Source organism: Pollachius pollachius (assembly GCF_949987615.1).
Source record: "Pollachius pollachius genome assembly, chromosome: 19".
In the NCBI taxonomy this organism is placed as follows: Eukaryota; Metazoa; Chordata; class Actinopteri; order Gadiformes; family Gadidae; genus Pollachius; species Pollachius pollachius.
The window spans coordinates 17968452-17996171 of NC_136952.1; the positions used below are offsets into that span (position 1 = coordinate 17968452).

Here is a 27720-nt window from a genome sequence, read left to right on the forward strand (position 1 = left end):
AGCCCATAAAATATTTATTCACGATTATTAACACAACAAATGTATTAAATGCGGGGGATGATTTATTTTAGTTATACTGTATTTACATTTGGCCAATTATTTGTTGACCTGTCTTGCCAAAAGGAATGAATGGTAGTTCTACATGTAAAAATAAAGTTCATAATTACAATGGTTTTCCAAAGACATTTTATCATAAAGGTTTTATCATTAGGTTTTATATGTGTATAATAAAAACATCATTGATAATATGGGATGTGGGGAGGGAATCATGGGACTGAAGCATTCAAATGAGCATCTTAGCATGGAAGGGTTGTCTGCCTGGTTCAAGGTTCTTGTCCACCTTCTCCGCCACCTTCTCCGCCACCTTCTCCGCCACCTTCTCCGCCACCTTCTCCACCTTCACCAGAAGCGCCAGCTTCTTCAATCATCTGTTTGTACTGACTCTTGAAGAAGCCAGCCTTAAAACAGCAGACAGAATCCTTCAATTACCCATCAAGAGAGGAACTTGTGATGACAACCCAATAACCCTCTTTAATTCCTCAAAACGACTCAGAAGATGATTCATTCCCCGTCTCATTATCAGCATTGGATGATCATGGCACCTAGGGAGAAGTGTTGTGTAGATACAACTGTATGACAAGCCCTAACATAATCAACAATAATCTGCCCATAGTTAACCAACTTAATGTAAAACCTATAAATTAAATCTCCTTTGTATTCAGTTGTTTTTATGTAACAGTCGTTTTTGGAGCAGTTTATATTTACTAAGTCATTTAGCAGATCTCAAGTGAAATATTTCAGGACAGGTAGGGGTTAAGACCTGTTGCTCAGGGAAGCCATGGTGGGAATTAAATCAAGCAGCTCTTCCAGCTGGAAGTTGAACAACCTACCAAGACTATCCTGTCCTGAACTCAAGCCCTTTCTGCTGGGATCGGCCAGTCCAACCAGTCTACACAATGGTACACACCTTATATAGAGCGGCCGTAATGATGGCCAGCAGGACCAGTCCTCCGACGGTTGCTCCAACGATCTCTTTAGTGAAGTCTGCTACCGGGTACACCTCCACCTCAGTGACGATCTGAGGAGAGTCACATGACTGCGTGAAGGTTCTGATCAGAGACCCTGGACTAGCAGGACTGAGTTGAGGCCAGAGCGAGAGTTACCTTTCGGATGGGAGGGGTGTGTTTAGACTCAGTGGAGAAGAAAATGTATGTGTCCTCATCGTATTCCAGGGTGGCTGTGCTTATGAGGAGGAACTTAGCCGACCGAATACCGATCTGTAAAAAAAAGCATAGACCAGTGAAATAGTAAGCTGGTTCGGGAATAGCCAAAACATAGGAAGGAATAGTCCCTGTGGAAACTCCCTGTATATCTTCTTCAAACCCTCCCCGGTCTCCATGACGACCCTCTACCTTATTCAATCTCTCCCCGGTCTCCATGACAACCCTCTCCCTTATTCAAACCCTCCCCGGTCTCCATGACAACCCTCCACCGTATTCAAACCCTCCCCGGTCTCCATGACAACCCTCTACCCTATCCTAACCCTCCCCGATCTCCATGACAACCCTCTACCCTATCCAAACCCTCCCTGGTCTCCATGACAACCCTCTGCCCTATCCAAACCCTCCCCGGTCTCCATGACAACCCTCTATCCTATCCAAACCCTCCCTGGTCTCCATGACAACCCTCTACCCTAGCCAAACCCTCCCCGGTCTCCATGACAACCCTCTACCCTATCCAAACCTTCCCGGTCTCCGTGACAACCCTCTGCCCTATCCAAACCCTCCCCGGTCTCCATGACAACCCTCTACCCTATCCAAACCCTCCCCAGTCTCCATGACAACCCTCTACCCGATCCAAACCCTCCCGGTCTCCGTGACAACCCTCTACCCTATCCTAACCCTCCCCGGTCTCCGTGACAACCCTCTGCCCTATCCAAACCCTCCCCGGTCTCCATGACAACCCTCTACCCTATCCAAACCCTCCCCGGTCTCCATGACAACCCTCTACCCTATCCAAACCCTTCCCGGTCTCCATGACAACCCTCTAACTTATTCAAACCCTCCCCGGTCTCCGTGACAACCCTCTACCCTATCCTAACCCTCCCCGGTCTCCGTGACAACCCTCTGCCCTATCCAAACCCTCCCCGGTCTCCGTGACAACCCTCTACCCTATCCAAACCCTTCCCGGTCTCCATGACAACCCTCTACCTTATTCAAACCCTCCCCGGTCTCCATGACAACCCTCTACCCTATCCAAACCTTCCCGGTCTCCATGACAACCCTCTACCTCATTCAAACCCTCCCCGGTCTCCTTGACAACTCTCTACCTTTTTCAAACCCTCCCCGGTCTCCTTGACAACCCTCTACCGTATCCAAACCCTCCCGGTCTCCTTGACAACCCTCTATCCTATCCAAACCCTCCCCGGTCTCCTTGACAACCCTCTGCGCTATCCAAACCCTCCCCAGTCTCCATGACAACCCTCTACCCTATCCAAACCCTCCCTGGTCTCCATGACAACCCTCTGCCCTATCCAAACCCTCCCCGGTCTCCATGACAACCCTCTATCCTATCCAAACCCTCCCTGGTCTCCATGACAACCCTCTACCCTAGCCAAATCCTCCCCGGTCTCCATGACAACCCTCTACCCTATCCAAACCTTCCCGGTCTCCGTGACAACCCTCTGCCCTATCCAAACCCTCCCCGGTCTCCATGACAACCCTCTACCCTATCCAAACCCTCCCCAGTCTCCATGACAACCCTCTACCCGATCCAAACCCTCCCGGTCTCCGTGACAACCCTCTACCCTATCCTAACCCTCCCCGGTCTCCGTGACAACCCTCTGCCCTATCCAAACCCTCCCCGGTCTCCATGACAACCCTCTACCCTATCCAAACCCTCCCCGGTCTCCATGACAACCCTCTACCCTATCCAAACCCTTCCCGGTCTCCATGACAACCCTCTAACTTATTCAAACCCTCCCCGGTCTCCGTGACAACCCTCTACCCTATCCTAACCCTCCCCGGTCTCCGTGACAACCCTCTGCCCTATCCATACCCTCCCCGGTCTCCGTGACAACCCTCTACCCTATCCAAACCCTTCCCGGTCTCCATGACAACCCTCTACCTTATTCAAACCCTCCCCGGTCTCCATGACAACCCTCTACCCTATCCAAACCTTCCCGGTCTCCATGACAACCCTCTACCTCATTCAAACCCTCCCCGGTCTCCTTCACAACTCTCTACCTTTTTCAAACCCTCCCCGGTCTCCTTGACAACCCTCTACCCTATCCAAACCCTCCCGGTCTCCTTGACAACCCTCTATCCTATCCAAACCCTCCCCGGTCTCCTTGACAACCCTCGGCGCTATCCAAACCCTCCCCAGTCTCCATGACAACCCTCTACCCTATCCAAACCTTCCCGGTCTCCGTGACAACCCTCTGCCCTATCCAAACCCTCCCCGGTCTCCATGACAACCCTCTACCCTATCCAAACCCTCCCCAGTCTCCATGACAACCCTCTACCCTATCCAAACCCTCCCGGTCTCCGTGACAACCCTCTGCCCTATCCAAACCCTCCCGGTCTCCGTGACAACCCTCTGCCCTATCCAAACCCTCCCGGTCTCCGTGACAACCCTCTACCCTATCCTAACCCTTCCCGGTCTCCGTGACAGGCTCCTCCCCCCACCTACCTGTGCAGTCCACCCAGAGCTGAGGTTGCCGTTGATAGAGAAGGTGCTTTTCTGCGCCCGACCCATGAACATGTTGCACCTGAACACCAGACAGCTCGCCACCGAGCAGTCCTGACACACACATCACCACACAGAATAACACAAAACCATGCACAACCACACACACAATGCCATTATCACAACCGCAAAGAACAGAGCGTAAAACACACACAACCCATCATGTACAGAAACAACACACTACCAGCCGCGACTTGCGGCGCCACGGACAAACACACACGACCCGTTATTGACAGAACCAAAGACGCCAGCGCACAGGGACATCGTGGCTTATATTTACCACTGTGAGGTTCTGCTGAACCTCCGTCAGAAAGTCTGGACGGGCCGCCAGCTCCACGCCGTCTCGCCGGCACTCTGGAATCTAGAAACAGCTTCAGAGTCAGCGTCTCTAGGAACCACCTGCTCACCGCGGGGGGGCGACCCAAGCTACTTCAACACAAAACCACCTTTTAATGGATCTAACTTTGTTTGAGCCGCCTGGTTGAGATGAAAACATGACGTCGTCATCAGGGGTGAACTGGCTGAGGGAGCAGCATTAACAAACCAACCACCACATCAAGGTTCAGAGGAGATAGAAACACTTTCTGAATCCCCTCAGGGGTAACAGCAGCAAGTAATACACACAAAATGGAGACGAAAAATACAAACAGTGTGTGTGTGTGTGTTTTGAAGAGACTTAGTGCCGTTTTCTTTATTTTTATGACAATACTTAATTTTAAAGGTGAGTTTGACCTTTTATATTTATCAAGCTAAATAATGTCATTGTATATTGACATATATGGCATATGTGTCTGTCAGTATATGTGTACATATGTGTGTGCGTGTATGGGTAACCCTTCCTTTTACAGTCCCCTACTTACTAGGTATTTACCCGGTAAATATATGGTAAATCATAGTGTATTACTGGGTATTAACCACAGTTAATAAGAAGGTAAATACAGAGGAATTACCCGGTAAATACATGATAAATCATAGTGTATTACTGGGTAATTACCACTGGTAATAAGAAGGTAAATACAGAGGAATTACAGCTGAAGTACTAAGTAAAACCTCCACTATTACCCATCAACTCAACTAAGTACCGTGTAGTTGTAACTGTTTTAGGTTGGTAATAACAGATATTGTTGTGTACTTCTTAGGAAATTAGGCAACCAATTCTTAGAAACACCTATTAATTCAAGTTACAATTGTAGTTATCCAAGTTTTATGTCGGTAACAGCCCAAGTTTAATGATGTACTATCTAGAAATTAGCATAGTACTTTCCAATAAATTACTTTTTCTTACATAGTTATTATTCATAGCTACACCCATTTAGAAAGGGTTTATTCGATTTACCTTAGAAACTATGGAATTACTTACCTGGTAACAACCTCCGCAGGAACCGTTTACCTCTAGTGTCATGGTACATCTTCTTAAATACTGGGTACGAAGCTGTTTGTTTACATGGTGTTACCAGGTTCTTACCATATAATTTGTAATAGATTATTCCCTTTTCCATGTAATCAACACAAACTTGTACCATGTATGTTCTGCAACGTTACCAAGTAAAACATGGCAATTTACCCAGTAAGTAAGATGAAAATGTACTGTAAAAGGAAGCCTCGTTTGTTTCCATGGTATTACCAGGTTATTACCAAATAATTTGAAATAGATTATTCCCTTTTCCATGCAATCAACACAAACTTGTACCATATATGTTCTGCAACGTCGTTCACCAGTAGTTAAGCACTTTAATTTTAGTTATAAACCCCAAATCACTGTTGATGAAAGGCATATTAAAATTAAACAAAATCAAAGGCTTATCTTTCAAACAATGCATATCTCACAAACAGGCACTGAACACTGAAAAAAATCGGACAAAAAAAAGCCGTCCACATCAACTCAATTTAAATGTTACTGATGGTGTTCTGTCGGAACAATTCCATGGTAACGTCTCTGCCACCAGTCTGAGTGTAATTTGGTCCGTCAAACAGGTAGCTGCCAGAACGTAGATGAAGTTGTTGCAGACATCGATAGCAACATGTCTTTGTGATTGTTCGCGATACTGTGTCCTAAACTGTCCTCAACATACTAAGCCCGTAATGTAGTGCACTTGCGTTGATTAATCCTAAACCAAATACCGAATATCCGGCGAATATCAAGCCGGAGGCTAACTTGTAGGCTACCTGTTGAGGCAGCATGCTCCGGTGGGGCTGCTCTTTAGCATCGCGCTAACTGGGGCTAACATAGCCTGTCCTTACCGTCCTATTAACTGTTTTTATGGGAGAGAGCCCGATTAAATCCGGATATTTTAAGTAGTTGGGTGTTATAGGTATTAAACATGCCCGAGTTGTTTGAATGATCCGCTTGCTCGATGCTAAAGCGCTAACCGGACCTAACAGCCTGTCCTCCCCTACCGTCCTGTTAACTGTATTTATGGCTATGCCTTATTTTCTTTTCAATATGACCAAACACAATGGGCAGAGGATCAGCATTCTTTCTTAACTGGCAAACAAAAGAATCTTTTGAGTTTTACATGTTCTAGAAGTGTTCATTAATTGACAGGCCTAATGTTTATTTTCATGTCTTCTGATACTTTATTACAGTATGGAAGGGGAGATTTGGAGGTACCTGGTCAGGGCTTGGTCAGCCTACAAATCCCAGGTGTGGAGACCGCAGGGAAACCGCACAGAGAGGACACTAAAGAGCCATCTTTCATTCATCGAGTGGACTCATTGGTTTGCGAATGTCCACAAAGATGCTCCCATAGGCAGATTGCTGCATGGCATTCGCCACTTATTCAAATTGTAGAGGTTGAAGCAGTCTGCATTTTTGTCACTTGCCATAACACTGTCATGTGTTTTATCAAAACACCATCAGTAACATTTAAATTGAGTTGATGTGGACGGCTCTTTTTTTTGTCCGTTTTTTCAGTGTTCAGTGCCTGTTTGTGAGATATACATTGTTTGAAAGATAAGCCTTTGATTTTGTTTAATTTTAATATGCCTTTCATCAACAGTGGTTTGGGGTTTTATAACACAAATTAAAGTGCTTAACTACTGGTGAACGACGTTGCAGAACATATATGGTACAAGTTTGTGTTGATTGCATGGAAAAGGGAATAATCTATTTCAAATTATATGGTAAGAACCTGGTAATACCATGGAAACAAACAAGGCTTCCTTTTACAGTACAGTTTCAGCTTACTTACTGTGTAAATTGTCATGTTTTACTTAGTAACGTTGCAGAACGTACATGGTACAAGTTCCAGTTAACTGCATCGACAATGGAATGTATCTATTACAAATTATATGGTAATATCGTGGTAACACCATGTAAACAAACAGCTTCGTACCCAGTATTTAAGAAGATGTACCATGACACTAGAGGTAAACGGTTCCTGCGGAGGTAACCAGGTAAGTACCAGGTAAGTAATTCCATAGTTTCTAAGGTAAATCGAATAAACCCTTTCTAAATGGGTGTAGCTATGAATAATAACTATGTAAGAAAAAGTTATTTATTGGAAAGTACTATGCTAATTTCTAGTTAGTACATCATTAAACTTGGGCTGTTACCGACATAAACCTTGGATAACTACAATTGTAACTTGAATTAATAGGTGTTTCTAAGAATTGGTTGCCTAATTTCCTAGGAAGTACACAATAATATCTGTTATTACCAACCTAAAACAGTTACAACTAAAAGGTACTTAGTTGAGTTGATGGGTAATAGTGGAGGTTTTACTTAGTACTTCAGCTGTAATTTCTCTGTATTTACCTTCTTATTACCAGTGGTAATTACCCATTAATACACTATGATTTACCAGGTAATTCCTCTGTATTTACCTTCTTATTAACTGGTAATTACCCAGTAATACACTATGATTTACCATGTATTTACCAGGTAATTCCTCTGTATTTACCTTCTTATTACCTGTGGTAATTACCCAGTAATACAGTATGAGTTACCATATATTAACCGGGTAAATACCTAGTAAGTAGCAGACTGTAAAAGGAAGGGTTACCTGTGTGTGTGTGTGTGTGTGTTGAAGGTGGAGGTGTAGGAGTCTGTTGAGTGGTGGTAAGAAAAGGTGGAGTCTGCTCCGTCAGCCACCTGGAGGTCTCCCCTATCCTGCCAGATGTTTTCGCCTCCGAGCCGCACAGGAACCTTGATCACCACCGTCACATTAAAAGCCCTCCCAAAGTTTAACACCTGAGAGAGAGACAGAGGCAGACACAGAGAGAGAGGGGCAGACAGGTAGAGAGAGAGAGAGAGAGAGAGAGAGAGAGAGAGACAGACAGAGAGAGACAGAGGCAGACAGAGAGAGAGAGGGGCAGACAGGTAGAGAGAGAGAGACAGAGGCAGACAGAGAGAGAGAGGGGCAGACAGGTAGAGAGAGAGAGACAGGCAGACACAGCGAGCGAGAGATAGAGAGAGACAGACAGAGAAAAGAGAGACGGATAGAGAGAGAGGGAAGTAGACAGAAAGAGAGGGAGACAGACAGAAAGAGATAGAGAGGCAGCCAGGGAGGATGGTGGAGAAATGATTTACAATGAGAAAAGGAGTGGTAAATAGAGATGGGTGATGAGCGACAATAATGAGAGAGACAGCGGTGGATGGAAGAGAGTGATATTTGAGATGAAAAGCAAAGATCACAAAGTTATTGCATGTTGAAGAGTATAAATTATCTGAAATCATTTAATCTTAATTTCATAGTGCTTTAAAATAGTTTTACAGCTACGTTTACCGTTACTGGATTCACCACTGGTTTCTGTAAATCCTTTCTTCCGAAGGTGAAGTTGGTGTAACTGAGTGAGCTAAATAAGGAGAGAGTGAGTCAGTTAATACACAGCCCTTGGATATTATTCTGCAGCTACTCCAATCTGGACTGGATGGTATGTTCAGTAATGTTATGTTCAATGATGTATGTTGTTAATATGTTTAGTGATGTACTGTATGTTGTTAGTATGTTCAGTGATGTTATGTTCAGTGATGTATGTTGGTATGTTCAGTATGTTCAGAACATAACATCACTGAACATATTAACAACATCACTGAGCATACTACCATGCATCACTGAACATGTTAACAACATGTATAACTGAACATAGGAACAACATACATATGTTGTTCCTATGTTCAGTTACGCATGTTGTTAATATGTTCAGTGATGTTATGTTCAGTGATGCATGTTTTCACGTTCAGTGATTTATGTTTTTCGTATTTTCAGAAATGCATGTTGTTAGTATGTTCAGTGATGTATGGCGGTTACTCTACATGTTCAACCAGATGTTTGGAAGGATAGGAGCTGAGAACTTTCTTTGTTTTTTTGGTATAATTCTGTCATGGAAAAATGTTTTTCATAATATCCCAAATGATATGACTTGACTGAATACACCTTGATGACTTGACTGGAACATCAGAGAGGAAGAGAGCTACTTCCCCTCTCATGGTACAGATGGAAGTCAAAGTACCTGTGTATGTGTGTGAGCACAACACTGTGTGTGTGTGCATTAGTGTGTGTTGGTGTTGTGTGCCTGGTTGTAATTCAAAAAGTGTGGTTTGTTAATGATGTTTTTTGACGGCTTTTGCTGTGTTTTACTGTTGTGATCATTGGAGCCTCAGCCTCCATTTGACATTGGCCTATTGCTTGTGGAGAGGTGAGAAAGACGCAACTGCTGTGCACATGCACAAGCACAGTTATGAAATACATAACTCTTTTAGCTACATGCTAATTTGTTATCTTTGAGATGGAGTTGTGTTTAATTTAAAGAACAACTCAACACACTCCCCCCTGTAGTGTGTTAACATTAACTCTGACTTCCCACCAGGGCTATCTTCAGCTATTCCATCCTTCCCTCTCCAGGCCGGTCCCACCCTTTGTCTTTGTTTTATACAAAAAACGTGAGTTGCATTCGTGCAAACCCACCTGGCGATGGAAAGGAATACGCTGTACTTCACGTCGATCTCCTCCGTCTGGTTCAGTACACTCTGCTGTGAGTGGTCCAGGTTTCCACTAAACAGACCCAAGGAAACAAGAAAGGTTACAAAGAAAACCTGCTTGTACAGTCCATGACTCCTCATCTGCTGCCATCAGACGGGGGACTCAGTGCAGGACCTGAGGAGGTCTGTGTGGCCTGGAGGGTGGATGTTGGAGGTGTGTGTGTGAGCTACCTGTTGGCCATGGCTGTGATGAGAATCTTATGGCTCAGCTTACTGTTGGAGTCGATGCCGTAGGACACGGTGAACACAGCCTGAAGGGCAGACAGTCTGCATCAACAATCATGTGAATGATCCTCCCATGACCAGAAAGACCCTGTGGGGATCAGCCTCCACACTGACTAACCCACGAACCACCTAACTAGCTTACTGACGTACTCACTGACCGGCTGATTATCTAACTAACTGACATACTCAATGACAGATTATCCAGTGACCTAAGGGACTAACTAGTGGATTGACTGGGTGGTCGGGTGATGGCTGTGGCAGACCTTAGCGTTGGTCTTGAGGATGGGTCTGTAGACCAAGCAGCTGCTCCGTCCGAGGGACAGGCCGTTCTCACTGTCCACTGAGCTGCACTCCACCCGCCCCTGAGGGGAAAAGACACATCAGCCTCCTCAGGCCCACGGCTGGGCCTTCCCCTGCACTGATGGTTGATGTTCAAAGTGAGTGTACATGAATGTTTAGGGTTTGCTCTTAAGACCAGGGCTGATCACAGGTACACACTTAGTGCAGTATGAACACAATATTCAGATCTACAAAAAGAATGAACCACATGACCAGTTCAATTTCAGTTCAAAACGACAAACGCACAATAACAAGCCATTCAAATCCAGGTGTATAGGTCATTGACAAGAGATCAGTTTATCAATGGTACTTTCTTGGAAATACCACATCCAAGGTCCTTATACCAACATAAAATCTGTAAAAAATTGCCTAAGTTAAAATATATAGTAAATCTGACCCCATAGTGAATTTTAACAGGCAAAATGTTACTTTTTAACTACGTTACAATGTCGTTATTTAAAATCAGCGTGATCTGCAGCAGTTCTTATTATGTGAGTACAGAGACTTGTTTAGATGATGCCAGATCAACTTCTACTTGTTGTGTTCCTTGGTGGGCTGTTTCTGTCCACGGTCTCATGACTCTTTGCTCTCCTTCGCTGCTCATACAAACAGGGATGCTCAAACCAGAACCAAAATGTTATGCACGCACCTGCAGGGTGCTGAACTTCCTGAAGGACAGTCCTGCGGGGTAGGTCAGAACCACCTGGCTGTTGTACGAGTCTTCTCCCAGGTTGATGAGGGACGCCGTCACGTTCAGTAAGTCATCGATGCCAACCCGAACGGCAGAGGAGCTGGTGTAGGGGAGAAAGGAGGATTAGGAAACAACTACTTAACCAGCTATCAAGCCGTCTTGACCATGCTAGCCAGCCTACTGTGTGAATGGTAAATGGACCGCTTTTATACAGCGCTTTTCTAACCAGTGGCCACACAAAGCGCTTTACAATATTGCTTAACATTCACTCATTCAAGCATCCTTTCACACACAGATGGCAGTCTCAGACATGCAAGACACAGCCAGCTCTTCGGGAGCAGTGAGGTGCCTTGCTAAGGGACACCTCCACACAGGCAGAGCCGGGGATCAAACTAGCAACCTTCCGGTTACAAGCCAACCCGATGTAGCTCCAGAGCCACATGCCGCCTTACCGTGGGTTCCATCACAGACTGGATTCAGAAGGATGTGCCGCACAAAACAAACATTTCCAGGTCATTTTGCAGGAGAATTTTGATAGCCGTTTAATTTCTAAGTTTCTTTCTTCTCTTATTTTGCTTTTGAAAATGTTCACTTCACTTTGTGTTTCAGATCCCCTCACATTGTCTTCACCTCGCCTTCTCCTCTTAACATCACACATCCTTCTCACCCTCACGTTATAACAGCTCAGGTTGACTCACCCACTGAAGTTGAACCCGACTTTGAGTTCATCGACACACGCATTTTCGCAGTTGATCTTGAAGCTCAGCTGTGTGAGAGTGAGGAGGGGGAGGAGGTTAGAACATATGTGTTGGTGTGAACCATGGTCACACTTCTGTTCTTACGTTGACAGTGTTACCCACGAGGAACCAGGCGGCCGTTTTCTAAAACACCTCATCTCCCACGTAATTACGCCCCCGTGTGTTCAGTTCATGGGTTCAGAAAACAAGAGGTCTTCAAAATGTTAGGGCCGCCCTTTCTCGTACACGGAACCAGGTATCTAATGAGTCAGAGCGTTTGGAGTGGAGATGGAGAGGATCCTACTAGATGGGAGCTGGTGGTGAGGGCTTGCTGGGACAGACTGGGCCTTAGCTTGTCCGCTGAGGGGACGCCGTCGAACGAGAAGGTCAGCTCATTGTACAAGTCGTTCAGAGAGTCTTCGGGACAGGGCTGCAATATAAGGGACAACACACGGTTACAACCTGCTCCTTTAGACCGCCGCTGGAACCATTCAAGAGTTGTAAACGGAAAGAGAACAAGAGAGCTCTGATAGAGGAAACGGCCCTTCCCTCTATGCTCCCGCCCTCCAATCACTTCTCAGCCATTCAGAAGTGATGCATTTCACACACTGTGAGTGACAGGCAAGATGGATTCCCCGAACCAATAAGGGAAGAGATGCCCCGATAGGCCAGAATTAGTCCAGCATTAGCTGAAAGCATTCTAAAATCAAAATGGTCTCCTACTCAAAGTCAATTTAAGATTCTCACACCACATTTCCATCACTAATAGCTGCCTGATGTTCTTTACCATTTCTAAAAAAATACACTTGAATAAAAGCTCTTAAATCTTAGCTACAGCACCTGTAAAGGGGAACTCTCATGCTCAACTATATTCAAATATAATGAGAGCACTGCTTCATATGAGTCTTGTGAACCAAAATCAAGATCTGCAACATTGTCCTGGAATTAAGTATATAAATGATATTCCCTTTACTTTACTACTGCTCAATTTAAAAGGCCTTTGTTGAAACTAGCCTCGCTCTCAGGCCTCACTTGGTGTTGAAAAATGCTGGGGATATGAATATAAATGTTAAACAGTCTTCAACAGAGACAGTTTGATGGATTGTGATAAGAAACTGCTTAGGTGATGTGTGCGTTGTTCCTTTGGACCATTTCTTCTTTATTTACATCATGTTGTATTCTTCTTATCAAAACTCAAAAAGGGACTAATTTCTGCAGATGACGCCCCTGAGAAGTGTGCCTTCCGTAACTCGCTTAAGAAAGCATGTCCTGCTCCTCAGTGTCAGTAGCAGCCTTATAGCCCCTGCTAAGGTAAAGGAGCGGGGGGGGTGAAATAATAAAAGCTGTCAATGCGTTGGCTAGCGTCCGGAAAAATAAGAAAAATAAAATCATCTTAAGACGTATTACAAAAGGTATTACACAAGACAGCACAGAGCAGCCAAGTACTAAGTGATGAGCTTACCTGATTGGCTCCCATTGCACCTCACTAACTAACTACCAGTTACCAGCACGGTGCTCAGGGAACAACGTACCTCAATGAACACTCGGTAGGTGAAACATCTTCCTTGCTGGTCGAGAGTGAAAGACTCGCCCCGCTTGCGCATATTTGGAGTGAAGTAGGCTCGCTTTCGGGTCACGTCCAGCGACAGAGTGAAATTAATCCTGGCTTGTACTGGAAGAGAGTAGAAAGGAAGACCATTTGGAACCAATTTTATTGTCACTACGTCCTAGATGGTATTATCAAAGTTAGTTAACAAGACACATTCCCCCTTCCCCCCTCCTCCTTTTACCTCACATGGTTTGAATTTGAAGTATGTTGGAAAAGTGTGAAGATGTAGCAGATTTATAGTGTGTGTGTTTCTGCCAATACCATGAGTGCATATATTCTTGCATAAGAAACCCCAGGGGAAATAAAACCAGGGTTATCGCACAAATCCCTGGCAGTGTAATGGCCAGCTCTACCAGGTGAGCAAGGCAGGGAATGGAACCGCTAACCCTGGCAGTGTTAATGCTTGCTCAACTTGCTGAGCTACAAACTACCACAGGTTTAGATGAGAGGTTCAAAAACCTGTCTGTAGGACCGAAGGTTGGCCGGCCATTGTGAAGCAGACTTCAGCGGAGATGTTCACAGGGGTGAGGCAGTCAGAGGGGCTGGGTGGTATCTGGGCCGGAGTGAAGGTCACTTGAGCTTCCACCATCACAATGGGTTTGGACCTGAGAGAAAGATGGCAGGAAAGTAATGAAACCCTTTTTTTTTTTTTTACATACATTTCAATCAACAATTCAACCAAATGGGATCATCTGGATCACTTTCAAAATCAAATTGAATGTAACAAATTTGATGGGGCAGTCCAGCGATTTAACATTTCATCAGAATGAGGTTCATCAGAATGAGTGTACAATAGTTTCCCTGATAGATGTTTTGCATCACCTTCCTACGTCATTAGCGGGCGGAACGAAGAGCATATTGACCACAAGCGTTATGCACAAGTATGGAGGCATTATGCAATAATTTGAGAAAAGTAATTCTGCTCCGTTTTCCTGAATTAACAAGTTAACTATATATTCTGAGATAAGTTTTCATGGCGACACAAATTATGCTCTGTTTTTCTGAGAGATCCCTTACATTTGCACTTAAGAGCTCTATTTCATAGAAGCAAACATTTCCCGCCTGTTTATTTTAATCCAGTTTTATTTTGGTTTGTGTTTGTGACGTTGGGAGATACTCGTGTCCTTAAGTAATATTGATGGTATTGTTATTAGTTTGTCGTCCCCCCAACTCTTTCCTAAACTCTCAGCCGCAGCTTATTTGGGGATTTTGGGGTGTCTCATTAATTCAGAAAAAAGATTGTTAATTTCTACGCGTCAATAAACGATCAGACTCAGAAAAAATTGTTAATTTGAACAAACGCGATCCAAAGATCGCTGATCTTTGGATCGCGTTTGTTCAAATTAACAATTTTACAATCTTAGCATCCAAAGATCGCTGATCTTTGGATGCTAAGATCTGAACTTTGCATCACTGGCGCCAATCTGGGTTGTAAATAAACCGAGGATTCTGAATTCAACTCTGAATTATTTGTTAAAATGTTACAATACTATCAGAGCTTTCTTTTGCACTGTCTCGTGAGAGAAACACAGTGACAGTAAACTGGTCATGTTGGTATTGGTGGCGTATATTGTGAGAGACAACGATTTCACACATAAAGTATTACTTTACTGTTTTAAAACAAACTGCAAATTTTGACTCTTCCAAAATCATTAAAATGATTTAAATGATATGCTATTTGTTATTTGCCATTGATTACACTACATATATTTTCCTAAATAATGTCCAATGTTGGAAACGAAAGGGGTGGACTTGGGCTCACTATGTACTCTGGTTCTGAGTGTGCTCCTCTACAGCGCAAGAGATAGGAGCTTGCTGGGGCTCAAGGCACATGCGCTTTAACACACTATCTGAATGCTACCAAAATACACGCCACTGGGTGCAGAGCAAGAGGGCTTCTGGTACAGCTCACTAAAATGCGCCAGAACGAGTTGTTGGATGTAGGGTGGAGCCTTTTGCAATAGATGGAGTGTTATTTGACAGGGTTGGCCTCTAAAACCATCTCCACCACGTAAAGTGATACCATGCAAACCTGCCGCTAGGGCTCTCTCCATCAAATCAATAACAAAAGACAAAGTTTGGCAGCATGATGAAGTGGTATGGGATCAGTTTTGTGTTGGGGAGTCCCTCAGGCGTGAATGAGGCCCCCCTGAGTGAGCAAGTTGATACTGAAGTCCATTGAAAATCATAAATAACAAAATAATAAATAATAATCATTTCTTAAAATATAACAGAACCCCCCCCTCCTTCCCGCTACCTCAATGGGTGCTTTATCTGTCGACCCTTTAAGGTGCAGAAATGACCAAACTCTTTTTTCTATTACAATCATTCAATGCAAACACACGAGGCTGAAAGTACCTGAGTAGGACCACTTTTCCCTTTGACCCCACGGCTAAGTCAGGGAGTCCGTCCCCACTGAGGTCAAAGGAGGACTGGCTGATGGACAGGCCGAAGAACTGCAGTCCCGTCTGGATGTCTGAGCCTGCAACCCTCTACAGAGAGACCAGGACAATCCAGTAGATATTACCAGAGGGAAGGTTCACATTTCAGAAGATGAACGTCAGAACATGACAGAGGTCTGGGTTTCCACCTGGGAGATCCTGGGGTTTATGGTTCCTCTTGAGTCGCCGTGGAAGATGTACACACTGCCTTGGCCCTGGTTCTCCAGCGGGGCCCCGACGGCCAGGTCAGAGACCCCGTCCTGGTTGAGGTCAGGGAGCGGTGCCATGGAGGATCCGAACCTCCCTCTCTTCCCCGCTTGTCCTTGCAGGACGACCGGCGTCTCGAACTGGCAGTCCACAATCTGGCAGGGACACACGGGTCAGACTGAATCTAGACCCCCATTGGCTGAAGCTAATTAGACTGCAACCCCCATTGGCTGATGGTACTTAGGCTATACACCCCCCCATTGGCTGATGGTAATAAGACTACACCCCCCATTGGCTGATGGTAATTAGGCTATACACCCTCCATTGGCTGATGGTAATAAGACTACACCCCCCATTGGCTGATGGTAATTAGACTAAACACCCCATTGGCTGATGGTACTTAAACTATTCACCCAATTGACTGATGGTAATTAGACTATACAGCCCCGTTGGCTGATGGTAATTAGACTACACCCCCCCATCTGAAGAATAAGTCCCGCCGCCGAGCCTCCCGGTTCCCTCGGTCAATTGTCTATGGGAAATAAGATGGGTTTTTTGAATGGTCGTACAAAACAAACTCTGGAGGTGGCGAAGAAGTAAAAGCTGCATCACTTTTTGAACTACACACTTTTTCCATCTAGTTCCCGACTGGGTTTTTGGATTGTGGGTGTCGTTAAAGTAGTAAATGATTATAAATTAAACTTTAACGGCACCGAGAACCCAGTCGAAATTAGATGGAAAAAGTGTGTAGTTCAAAAAGTGACGCAGCTTTTACTTCTTCGCCACCTACAGTGTTTGTTTTGTACGATCATTCAAAAACCCATGTTATTTCCCATAGACATTTGACCGAGGGAACCGGAGCCTGGGAGATGGGACTTATTCTCCAGAGGTCTATTGGCTTATGATAGTTAGACTTCACCCCCCATTGGCTGATGGTTATTAGATTATAACCCCCCCATTGGCTCATGGTAATTGCACTACTCCTCCCATTAGCTGATAGTAATTAGACTACACCACCCCATTGACTGATGGTACTTAGGCTTTATGACCCCCATTGGCTGATGGTAATTAGACTAGGCCCCCAATGGCTGATGATAATTAGACTATACACCCCATTGGTTGATGGTAATTAGACTATACACCCCATTGGCTGATGGTAATTACACTTTACACCCCATTGGCTGATGGTAATTAGACTACACCCTCCCATTGGCTGATGGTAATTAGACTGTATACCCCCATTGGCTGATGGTAATTAGACTAAACCCCCCATTGGCTGATGGTACTTAGACTGTACACCTCCCGTTTGCTGATGGTAATTAGACTATACAACCCATTGGCTGATGGTAATTCGACTATACAACCCATTGGCTGATGGTAATTAGACTATACAACCTGTTGGCTGATGGTAATTAGACTATAGACCCCATTGGCTGATGGTAGGGCGGTTACTCACGGAGCCGGTGAGGGGACAGACGTACACCCGGCCCTCCCAGTCCTCCTCGATGTGCAGAGGGGCGGCGATGAGGACCACTTCGGTAAACTTCTGATGGGTGGGATTCACTACCATGGTCACTATCTCCGCCCCAAAATATTCACCAATCTGAGACTGAAACAAAGCAAAGGCAATAATGATGATGATAATAATAATACTAATTAGGAATTATATGAATAAGACACCCCATTGTATAGCCCCTGTCAAAAGCCTGAATTACACAGTTAACATTTAAAGAGCATGAGACCAAATTATAAAATCCTCTGATTGCATGATGCTGTATACTGGTTTTGAAGGGGATTTCCTGCTGACAGACCTGCCATGGAGAGGGGTCAACCATCTGGCCTTTAGAGATGTCCAAAGATTTAGGATAGGCAAACACTACTCCTCGGTGAAGGTATCTGGGCGCCCCTACAATGGTTAGAGGTCCATTTCTGGTATGAGCAACAGCCATGGAGTAGCCTGGATGGACCCAAAAAAATCAAAAAGTACCACACATTAGAACAGCCGGCTAGCTCATTAGGACAGAATGCTAGCTCGTTAAGACAGCTTGCTAGCTCATTAAGACAGCTTGCTAGCTAGTTAAGATATCTTGCTAGCTTGTTAGAATAACCTGTTAGCTGGTTCCTCAAAAAATTTCATATTTCACAAAGCTGATTGAAATTGGACATATGTTACTTATTTTAGATAGGAATCTCAAATAGTCCCATTTCATCGAGTCATTGTAGAACAAACACAGGTGCTACATCCCTTAACACTAATTATGGATCTGCTCTTTTTGGTAACAGGGCACGGGTAATAGACTTCTCATAAGTAGTTTAGGCTATTGTGGGATCCTCTGGGTACTTACACATCTCACCTCACTCAGGGACGGGATTCAATAGGTATGTCAACAGTGATTCGCCTCACTCTTCTTACTTATTCTCTAGCTAAGAACCCAGAAGGTTATGATTGGTCAGATCCTGAACAGCCTTCAATGGCGCTAAAGAAGCTAAAATGTCTCACTGGTCCACACTCCACATTGATCCTTTCACTGTTCTTAGTGTTTCTTACCTAGATAGCTGTCTTTCTCCACAAACTGTTCGTCTTGTGGAAACGTAAGCTGACCATCAGATGTGTAGCCCTGAAAGCCCCCACCCCAATCATACGCCCCGACAGACGCCATCTGAAACCCACTCTGGAAACAAAGTATGAAGCAGCATTAGGTCACTTTTCGGGACATACCGTACGCATCAACTAACCTCTCAGCAATGTGGAGTTGAATTAAGGTTGTTGATGTGTGGAAACGATTCTAAGTGCTGGTGAGTGTTTGATTGAAAGACTGTTTCACCCAGGGGCGCAACTGCCTACTTTTTGGGGGGTATGCAGAAGACACATAGCAGGCGCGCGTCCCTCCCCCCCCCCCCTCATTTTGAGTGCACCAGGACAGATATCCGGTGTTTTTTTTAGAGGCAGCCTTTCTAAGATGCTCTGCCAGTGTAACATCATGCTGTGCTATGAGATCAAGGATACCCAGAAAATTTCCATTTCTAGGATTTCCTAACTGCATTTTTTCCCCTCAGTGGCAGGTTTCTTTCTGCAAGGAAGAGTATGCAGTCGATCACTCGAGTCAACAGTCTCTCTGCAATTCGCTATCAATAGTTTTACCTAGGCGTAAGCGGGATGCCAATTCTTTCCACATCAGATAAGCATTTATGTGATAACCACTTGTTTCATGGTGCTTCAGTATTTTTGAAAGACACTGCCAGTTATTATACCCCACCACAAGGCGCGTGTCAGCAACTCTAGCTTCACCAAAAAGCTTACATGCAAAACAATAGACTCTTTTTGAGTACAGTAACCAATAGGGGTGGGAAAAATAATCGATTCTTCGATGCATCGAGATACTGTGTAGAACGATTCAGTCTGGATTCAGATTTTTTTTTTTGATTATTAATTCATCTGAATTGATTTTTTTGTATCAACTTTATAACTCCGTTTTTACTGGGTCTATTCACATAAAACTAAGATTTGCATAGAGATTGAAGCAAAACAAAATAACCACAAACAAGTTCCTTTCTTTTTCTTGTCATGATCTGTTATATTGTAGGCTCCATTCTGATCAGCACACAGCTGCAAGACAACAGTAACCTGTTGTTTTACTAGTAGTAGATTTAGCTAACCTGAAAATTTAAAATCCTCCTCTTGATACACTGGCATATAAAGTACTGTCTGTCAACCACTTTGAAAAGCTTTCTTTCATCCCTGCGCACTCTTTCTCCTTCCCAATCTTTCTTTTTCTATGTTGTGACCCCGAGAGCTTTCTTCTATGCCTCTCCATATTGAGGTACGTGTCATCAGACGACAATACGGTTCAAATGAAAACACTCTGGCGCTCGCCTACAGGGCACGTGCTCGAGGGCGCGCCCACTGGAGCGCCGTGTGGGGAGGAGGGGGGGGAGGGAGGCGAAGGAGCGGGGGGCGCCTTTTCAGTGACGGTCCTCTGTTATTGATCATCATATCATTTACACAAACGCTGTTAAATACAGAAAATGCCGACTTAAATAATTTTACTTCCATCGCTTTGGCGCCCCCTCTGGTGCGGCGCCCCTATGCGCCGCATATAGGGCATACCTACTTTTTGCGCCACTGGTTTCACCCCCGGGACGTAGGCTGCGCTGAACCCTTCCTGGGCCATCTCCATTATCAAAGAGCCACCTGTCTGAGTTCCTAAAGGGAAGATGGATCTGAGTCATGCACCCTCTGGCTTAGCAGCCTTTTAAAACATAGGCCTTCCTGGAGGCTCCTCTGATGATCAAAACTAAAAACACATATGATGGTGGTAACTCAAAACACCATATGCATCATGCATGAGATGCCTTTGCTTCTGTGTTCTGGACTGCATCTTATGGACAAACATGAGTCTTGTTGAGAGATTTCCACTACAGTGAAAATGCTCTCATGACCCTCTCTGGCACATACTAGAACTGTGACTGATGGATTTATTTGTATAATTTTTCCTGACTATTTCTATCATCATGTCTTCATCAAAGTGTGTGTTTAATGATTGACATGATGAGAATTCGGGACAATGATCACACAAAATGATGGTGCATCAAATATTGCAATTTAAAAAAATACCTGAGATGTATTTTGAGTTTTAGGTGGAGAAAGTTCCTACCTTCAATAGAGAAGATGCTTTCCTCAAGTGCAGCCCTGATTATATTCAGGGCGTCAAAGTTGGTGACGCGGAACACGTGTGTTCGGGATGGTCTAGACGCGATCTTGTCCAGCTCTGCTTTCGCTGTAGGCTGGTTGAAGGAACTCCCCACCTACTCATATAAAACAAAGATTAAAGCTTTATACAACCACTCAGAAAATATCATTATCTTTGATTTATTTCTTCCTGTCTACATAAAAATAAACTATAGAAAGTGTCTTTTCTGATTGGTTGTCCAGCCTTGGTAGGCGGGGATACAATCACAACCCTGAATAGCTGTTAAGGCTGTTAGCGCAGCTTCCCGTGCGTTTACCATCAGCGCAGTGCTGAAGTGCCGCAGAGAAAGGTAGGGTGTGCAACCTGGTAACATTACCCATTATGGTTTTGTTTCTGAATGCTTTGCACTTATTAACAATAACCATTTTAATAGTGTCTTACCCCGATTGCAAATCGAATGATGCCCTTTGCCTCCAAGTGATTGACTGCGTGATCTAACTTCATGGGGTCCTGTGACACTCCATCGGTAATCACGATCAAAACCTTCTTCGATTTAGGCCTAGACCCTCTTTGTGGTGAGAAGACAGTTGTGCTTTGGAAAGAAATTGACCAGTTTAATGAATATTTGTTACCATACTCAAGGTTTCCTTTGTTATATGTAACCTTAACGTTGCCTGGATGTTACCTCTCACATACAAGTTAGAAGCCTAGAAGTTTCTCTTGATTTTTCTTCTCAATTCTTTTAACTCATTAACACACAATATTATTACAATATTTATAAACAATATTGCTTTATCATTTTTGCAAGATCGACCAATGAGTGATGGCTGCACCAGGCTGTGACATCGGGTCCAATGGTTGACCAGTACTGTTACTATAGAAACGATGATGATGGACTTACGCAACATGTTCGATGGCTTTTGCTGTGTAAGTTCCACTTCTTAGTTGTTTTATTGAAAGGATTTTCATTTTCAAAGACTCGGAGTAGTCAAAATCATCAAAATAATAATAAGTCTCAGGATCGATTGAGAACTGGGTGATGGCGAACTGGAATGAAGACACAGAAATTTATTTTAATTTAAAGCTATAAACCACACAATGACAAAGCCATCTCTGGTCCCCTGATTTCAGGGTGATATACAATGCCTAAAAATAGTCTAATAATATCATGCCCTTCAAAACAAGATAACAATATCGGCTGTGAATTGTGGGAACTGAAAAACCAATAGTGGAAAGTAAAAAAAGAATAGATTCTATTGACACCACCTAACTCAGAGTAGGTATCCGATGCTGGTCGTTGTAGGTGCAAAATTAAAGGCAGAACGATCGGATGCAAGTATCTCTGCAGCACCAAGCCTCCCTGGCCACCCAGAGATTCAGGGCTTGGATAATATCATGCTATGTAATACATGGGTGTCATTGTGTGATTACACACAATGACACAATGTGTGGTTACACATTGACACTGCGGTGGACCTCGAGACGTGTTCTTATAGACATCAGTCCCTACCCGTGTGCTTCCACCGCCTAAGGAGCTGACCAAACGCGTGACAAAGTCCTTCATGGCGTTGAATTCTTCTGGTCTGACGCTGCCAGAGCCGTCGAGCAGAAAGGCGATGTCCGAATGGCCAGGACAATCTGTGAATCCAATGAAACCGATTAAATGTGCATGATTCATTTCAGTTTACTGAATTTAATCATGTAGAATTGTGGTACGTTTGTTGATTAACAGTTTGAATATTTTGGAATGTACTATTCGAACATAGGCCTATCTAAGGTGAGCAACACATTGTCCTGTAAACATCATAAACCTTTCCTCTATGAAGAGCTTAGTACTAGGAGGTTTCAGCATAGCTGACATGTTTACCCTTTAGATTTGATGGTCTATACAATTCAGCTCTATTTTGATTTGGATTTATCTTCAAGCATAAGCCGTTGTATGTGTTGATAGTCTTGCATTCTCTTGTAAGGGTTGGACCGCATGCCTAAACAAAGGAGAAATACGGTTACAAATAGTGTGTTAATTTTTGAAACAACAAAAAACAATACAACAATGGTTCTTCTCCAAACATCTAACTCTAGATGTTTGGACACTTGCCAATAATTTTTTGCCATCAATGGTTGTTTTTTTAAAACAACCATTTAATGTTTAATACGTGAACCACTCACCAAAGTATTTTCAGAGACTGGGTCCTTCGTCAATGTCAAACCAAGAGACATGTTGACGGCGAACACTGGAACTGGAATCAAAAGCACAAGGATAGAAAATTGAAGCTGTGATGACTTAGTGATACCAACATAGGAATGATGGAGATGGTAGGTAGAGCAGAACATTAACACAGCCAGGGTTCAGGGTCGAACCCCGTCTAGCTCAACTGGTAGAGCACGGTATTGAAACTGCCAAGGTTGCGGGTTTGATTCCCATGCTCAGAATGTATTCACTTAAGGTATTGTAATATACTTTGGATGAAAGCATCCACTCAATTCCTTTTATTTGAAAAAGTTGTAAAAAGTGTAGCATCATGTGGATGTTGCCTTGTGATAAGCACAAGGAAGGAGTTTTTCCGAGGACCAAGATGATAAGCAAGCCTACATAACCTGAATGACAGTAAAAGTAACAGTTAATTACGTATTGAGACCTTCATCAATAACTAATTTCACTTTCAACTTTTGACCCAGGTCCTATTGGGTCCAATTCACATACAGGCAGCACATAAAAACACAACTTTTTCATTCAGTCCTTTTCAACAAATGAAAGGTAGTATGTATGATTGTGAATAGAGTGTTATTACCTGAGAGAGGGATGGTTTGACAATTGCTAGTAGTGCATTTGTAGATTCTGCCTCTTTTGGTTGGTGATGTCTGCAACATTGGCTCGCTCACCAGTAAGCTTATCAGGGAGAGGGAGATGTTCATATGTTACTTTAGGACCAGTATAGAACATATAAGTTGAAAGCGCATGTGAGATTAGTTTAGCTTGATATGAACAAGGGCGTGGCGTTGCAACCCACAACACTAACAGGGAGCACCTCTGCTCTCGCCCTTAAACCTCTATGACGAACTGAACAGGAACCTTAAACCTCTAGGAGCCTTTAATCTCTAAGAGCCTTAAACCTCTTGGAGCCTTAAACCTCTAGGAGCCTTAAACCTCTTGGAGCCTTAAACCTCTAGGAGCGTTAAACCTCTTGGAGCCTTAAACCTCTAGGAACCTTAAACCTCTAGGAGCCTTAAACCTCTAGGAGCCTTAAACCTCTAGAAACCTTAAACCTCTAGGAGCATTAAACCTCTTGGAGCCTTAAACCTCTTGGAGCCTTAAACCTCTTGGAGCCTTAAACCTCTAGGAGCATTAAACCTCTAGGAGCCTTAAACCTCTTGGAGCCTTAAACCTCTTGGAGCCTTAAACCTCTAGGAGCATTAAACCTCTAGGAGCATTAAACCTCTAGGAGCCTTAAACCTCTAGGAGCATTAAACCTCTAGGAACCTTAAACCTCTACCGCAAACATTTTCAGCATGATAAAGTAGGCCTATGTAGCACCTGGAAATACCCCTGGTAAAAGTATTTTTGTTTACAAGTAATATATAATTTAATCTTTATTCTGTTTAGTAATGCGTTGAAAGATAATAGTTTTATTTTAAGTTATGCATTTCCATACCTTGCCAGTAGGTGGCTACATGAGTAGTGAATTGTTCTTGCAAGAGACCATAGAATAAGACGTGTTTTGAGGTGGGAGTCTGAGCCTTAATATACACCGAATGGGTGCCTACTCTTGGGATGTACTCCTGAACTCGCTGTTTTGTGTCTTAACTTACTGTGAAGGAATTAAATTGAACTATATACACTACTAGTACTGTCGCTGTCTGAGAAAAAAATCTACATTATAGGCCTACAATTTTTTTTATCCATCGGGCGTTTAACCTTGACCATAAGTTATAGACATGGGAATTTCGGCAACAAACTTTTTGGAGACTCGATTAACTTAATATGTATCTTTGGACCAGTCCAACGCAGAGATATAGGCGTTATCAATCCAATATAAATATAATACCCAAACCCTCGAATAACAATAGGTATCGACAGATAGACCGTGAACTAATGAGCTCCAAACTTGAGTACACAGAACTTCTCCGACCTAAACGACAGAATAGACCGTGTTGGTGTGACCCAAAGCGAGCCATATGAGCGCTCACTTGTACAGCGCCCCCTATCGCCTGTTCGAAGAAACAGCAACATGAATGTCACGTATGTCAAGGTTGTGCCAAAGCAAAATGGATGACATTAGATTTATTCTCAGTGGAAAATGCGACATTTTAAGATTTCAAGACTTTTCTAGCGATAAATGGGTATTTTCGTGAATGTATATATTTCAGTGAATGTATACAATGTTTAGCCTGTTAGTTAATGCAACGTGTATCGTTGCCATGGTGATTCATATGGATGTTGCTATCCCTGAAACCACTCAGCTTCATGTTGATTGAATCAACGTCTTTGCGTTGATGAGTCGGCTGAGCTGAGTTGAGTTCAGTGTTGATTTATGGTGATGGTGATGTTCTTTCAAATATTTTTCTTGAGTAACCAGGGGTGACATTTATTCTTATTTGGGACGGACTAGGACATGTTTTTGTTCACTTTACATCCACCGAAAGAAATCCATTCAGACGTTTCTTGATAAATCTAAGTAGATTAGATTTATCAAGAAAACCTGCAGATTTCAAGTCTGCAGCCGCTCACCAGCTTTCGCAAAAGACTCACTTGTTCAGAGTTCATCTGGACTGCATAGCCCCCCTTTCACACTTATGTTGTACGTCCTGGCACTTAAAGGTCCCATGGCATGAAAAAGTCACTTTATAAGGTTTTCTAACATTAATATGAGTCCCCCTAGCCTGCATATGGTCCCCCAGTAGCTAGAAATGGCATTAGGTGTAAAACGAGCACCAGCCATCCTACTCTGCCTTTGAAAAAAGGGATTGACCGCGATTGTCCCCTGTTAGAGCCACGATGCCCGCTGCCTCAGCACCACTGCCTCAGCACCACTGCCTCAGCAGCACCAACGGGAGACAATCGCGGGCAACAAATCCTTTCTCCTCCATGTCGCGGTTCAGTCTACTTCAGATTGATGTGGAAGTGGAAGAACCACAGATGTCGGAGAACTCAACGCAGTCGTTTGAGATTCATAATATCGTCTGGAGTCGCACACAGCTTATGGCCGTGATAATATATATGTAGAATGTAAAGTATAATATGATATTATTTTAGATTAATTTAGATATATAGCTCCAGGACTCCCGCCGGAGCACGGGAGTCCTGTTCTAGAATATTTACAGAACACGGGAAAAGCTGTGTGTGCCTCGCCATTGCGATACACTGTAAACACGAGCGCATGGTACCGTGGCCGCAAGCTGCTCAGGGCCACACCCCCACCATCCACCTTGACCCGCTCTAAAAAACGGCATGTTTGTGGAAAGCTCCTTGTGGGACTGGCTGTAATTCTGCACCAAGGATGAATTTCTTGAACGTCTTCAAATACTGTATTAAGGGCCCACTAACACCTATCTATAAGCATCCATAAAGTAGCATGCCATGGGACCTTTAATGTACACTGTAAAAACGAAAACTTAAAATTGTTGGTCTCATGATTTCTGTGTAAAATGAATATAAAACATTAAGTATCCATGTCAACTGCAATGCAATTTAATCCAATCAACAATGTTGAGTTTTGGGTCAAGAGTTGGGCTCACTGTAGTTATCTTTGTTAACAAGACACACGGGTTTAAGTCAGACTCTGTCTGAGGCTGGGCATGCGCATTTCGCACTTTCGAATAAAAGCTCTTTAGACAAGGGTAAGATCTTTAGACCAGGGTTAGTTCTATAGACCAGGGTTAGATCTTTAGACCAGGGTTAGATTTATAGACCAGGGCTAGATCCTAAGACAGGGTTATATATTTAGATCAGGGTTAATTCTATAGAAAGGGTTAAAGTTAGATCTTTAGACCAGGGTTAGTTCTATAGACAGGGTTAGAGTTAGATCCTAAGACATTGTTAGACCAATATCATCTGCTCTCACCCAGATCCTGTCTGGACGACCTTGTATCCAAACCATCCAGAAGGATCGCCAGATTTTAACGTTTGCCAGGCTGGGGAATCCACGTTAAAGGCTTGGGACGCCCACAAGCCTGAAAAATAAATAAATCTGTGAGTGTGTTTGTGTGTGTGTTTGTGTTGGTAGTGTTTGTGTGTGTTTGAGTCTCCAGTGTGTGTGTGTGTTTGTCTGTCCGAATTGTGTGTGTCTGAAGAGTCGGTGTGTGTGTATTTGTGTGTGATGGGAGAAAGAGAAACATTAATGTGTTTGAGAGAGAGAGAGAGAGAGAGAGAGAGAGAGAGAGAGAGAGAGAATGGGAGAGAGAGAGAGAGGTTAGATGGAGCGTAAATGTGTGTGTGAGACAAAGTATTAGCTCAGTTAGAACTACTACTAGAACTAACAAGAATCACATAGGCAACACAATAATCAACTAAAGTCTTAAGAATCAAGACAGAATAAGGAATAAATTACAAACTAGCACACTGTTTAACGCGTCTTTGTTACCTGAGAAGCACACTACAAGAGTGATCATCCAGTCCATCACGGTTGTATTTTCGCTCCCCAGACTGTGTGCAGGGAGAGAGAAGTGGGTGCTGTAGAACGCAGAAGGCTGAGCGGTAGCCGGCGCGGGGAGGGCTCTTTCTGTTACCACATCACCAAAGAGCCACCCCGTGTCCGGCCGCCAGAACACACGGCTGGGATGCAACGCCCCGCGGGGGTGCTCAGGGGCTGGGGTGAGAAGAGGAAGTGGGCTGCTATGAGAAATAATAAGTGACACTGCAGCTGAACTGGGTCCCTGGCCCCGCTCACAGCTACAGACGATGTCAGAGAGCCTTGTATCTGATGCGAAGGGGACATTGCAAGCAGAATTGTCCGGCCCTAATGTAAATATATTTATACTATTCCCATTGCATTAACATTAAGGGGATCTTGCTGACGCTTTATCCAAAGCGACTTACAACCATTCATTCAA

At 43.8% G+C, this 27720-nt stretch overlaps 1 protein-coding gene across 1 annotated transcript; it reads right to left on the minus strand.

The window, feature by feature from the left end:
- On the minus strand, positions 1–27386 carry LOC307090014 (integrin alpha-M-like). Its single transcript, XM_079756539.1, has 30 exons — positions 27252–27386; positions 26733–26841; positions 23463–23560; positions 22840–22910; positions 22538–22655; positions 22181–22308; positions 21572–21717; positions 21112–21262; positions 20635–20785; positions 20092–20183; positions 18528–18651; positions 17791–17936; positions 17436–17588; positions 15922–16134; positions 15690–15823; positions 13791–13936; positions 13255–13394; positions 12027–12152; positions 11684–11751; positions 10944–11085; positions 10219–10317; positions 9902–9981; positions 9657–9743; positions 8475–8544; positions 7841–7939; positions 4028–4108; positions 3691–3801; positions 1164–1277; positions 968–1078; positions 1–458 (listed from the first exon to the last, which is right to left on the minus strand). The coding sequence occupies exons 1-30, from the start codon at positions 27286–27288 to the stop codon at positions 324–326; spliced, it is 3480 nt and encodes a 1159-aa protein (XP_079612665.1). The 5' UTR covers positions 27289–27386; the 3' UTR covers positions 1–323.
- Between the last annotated feature and the right edge of the window lie 334 nt (positions 27387–27720).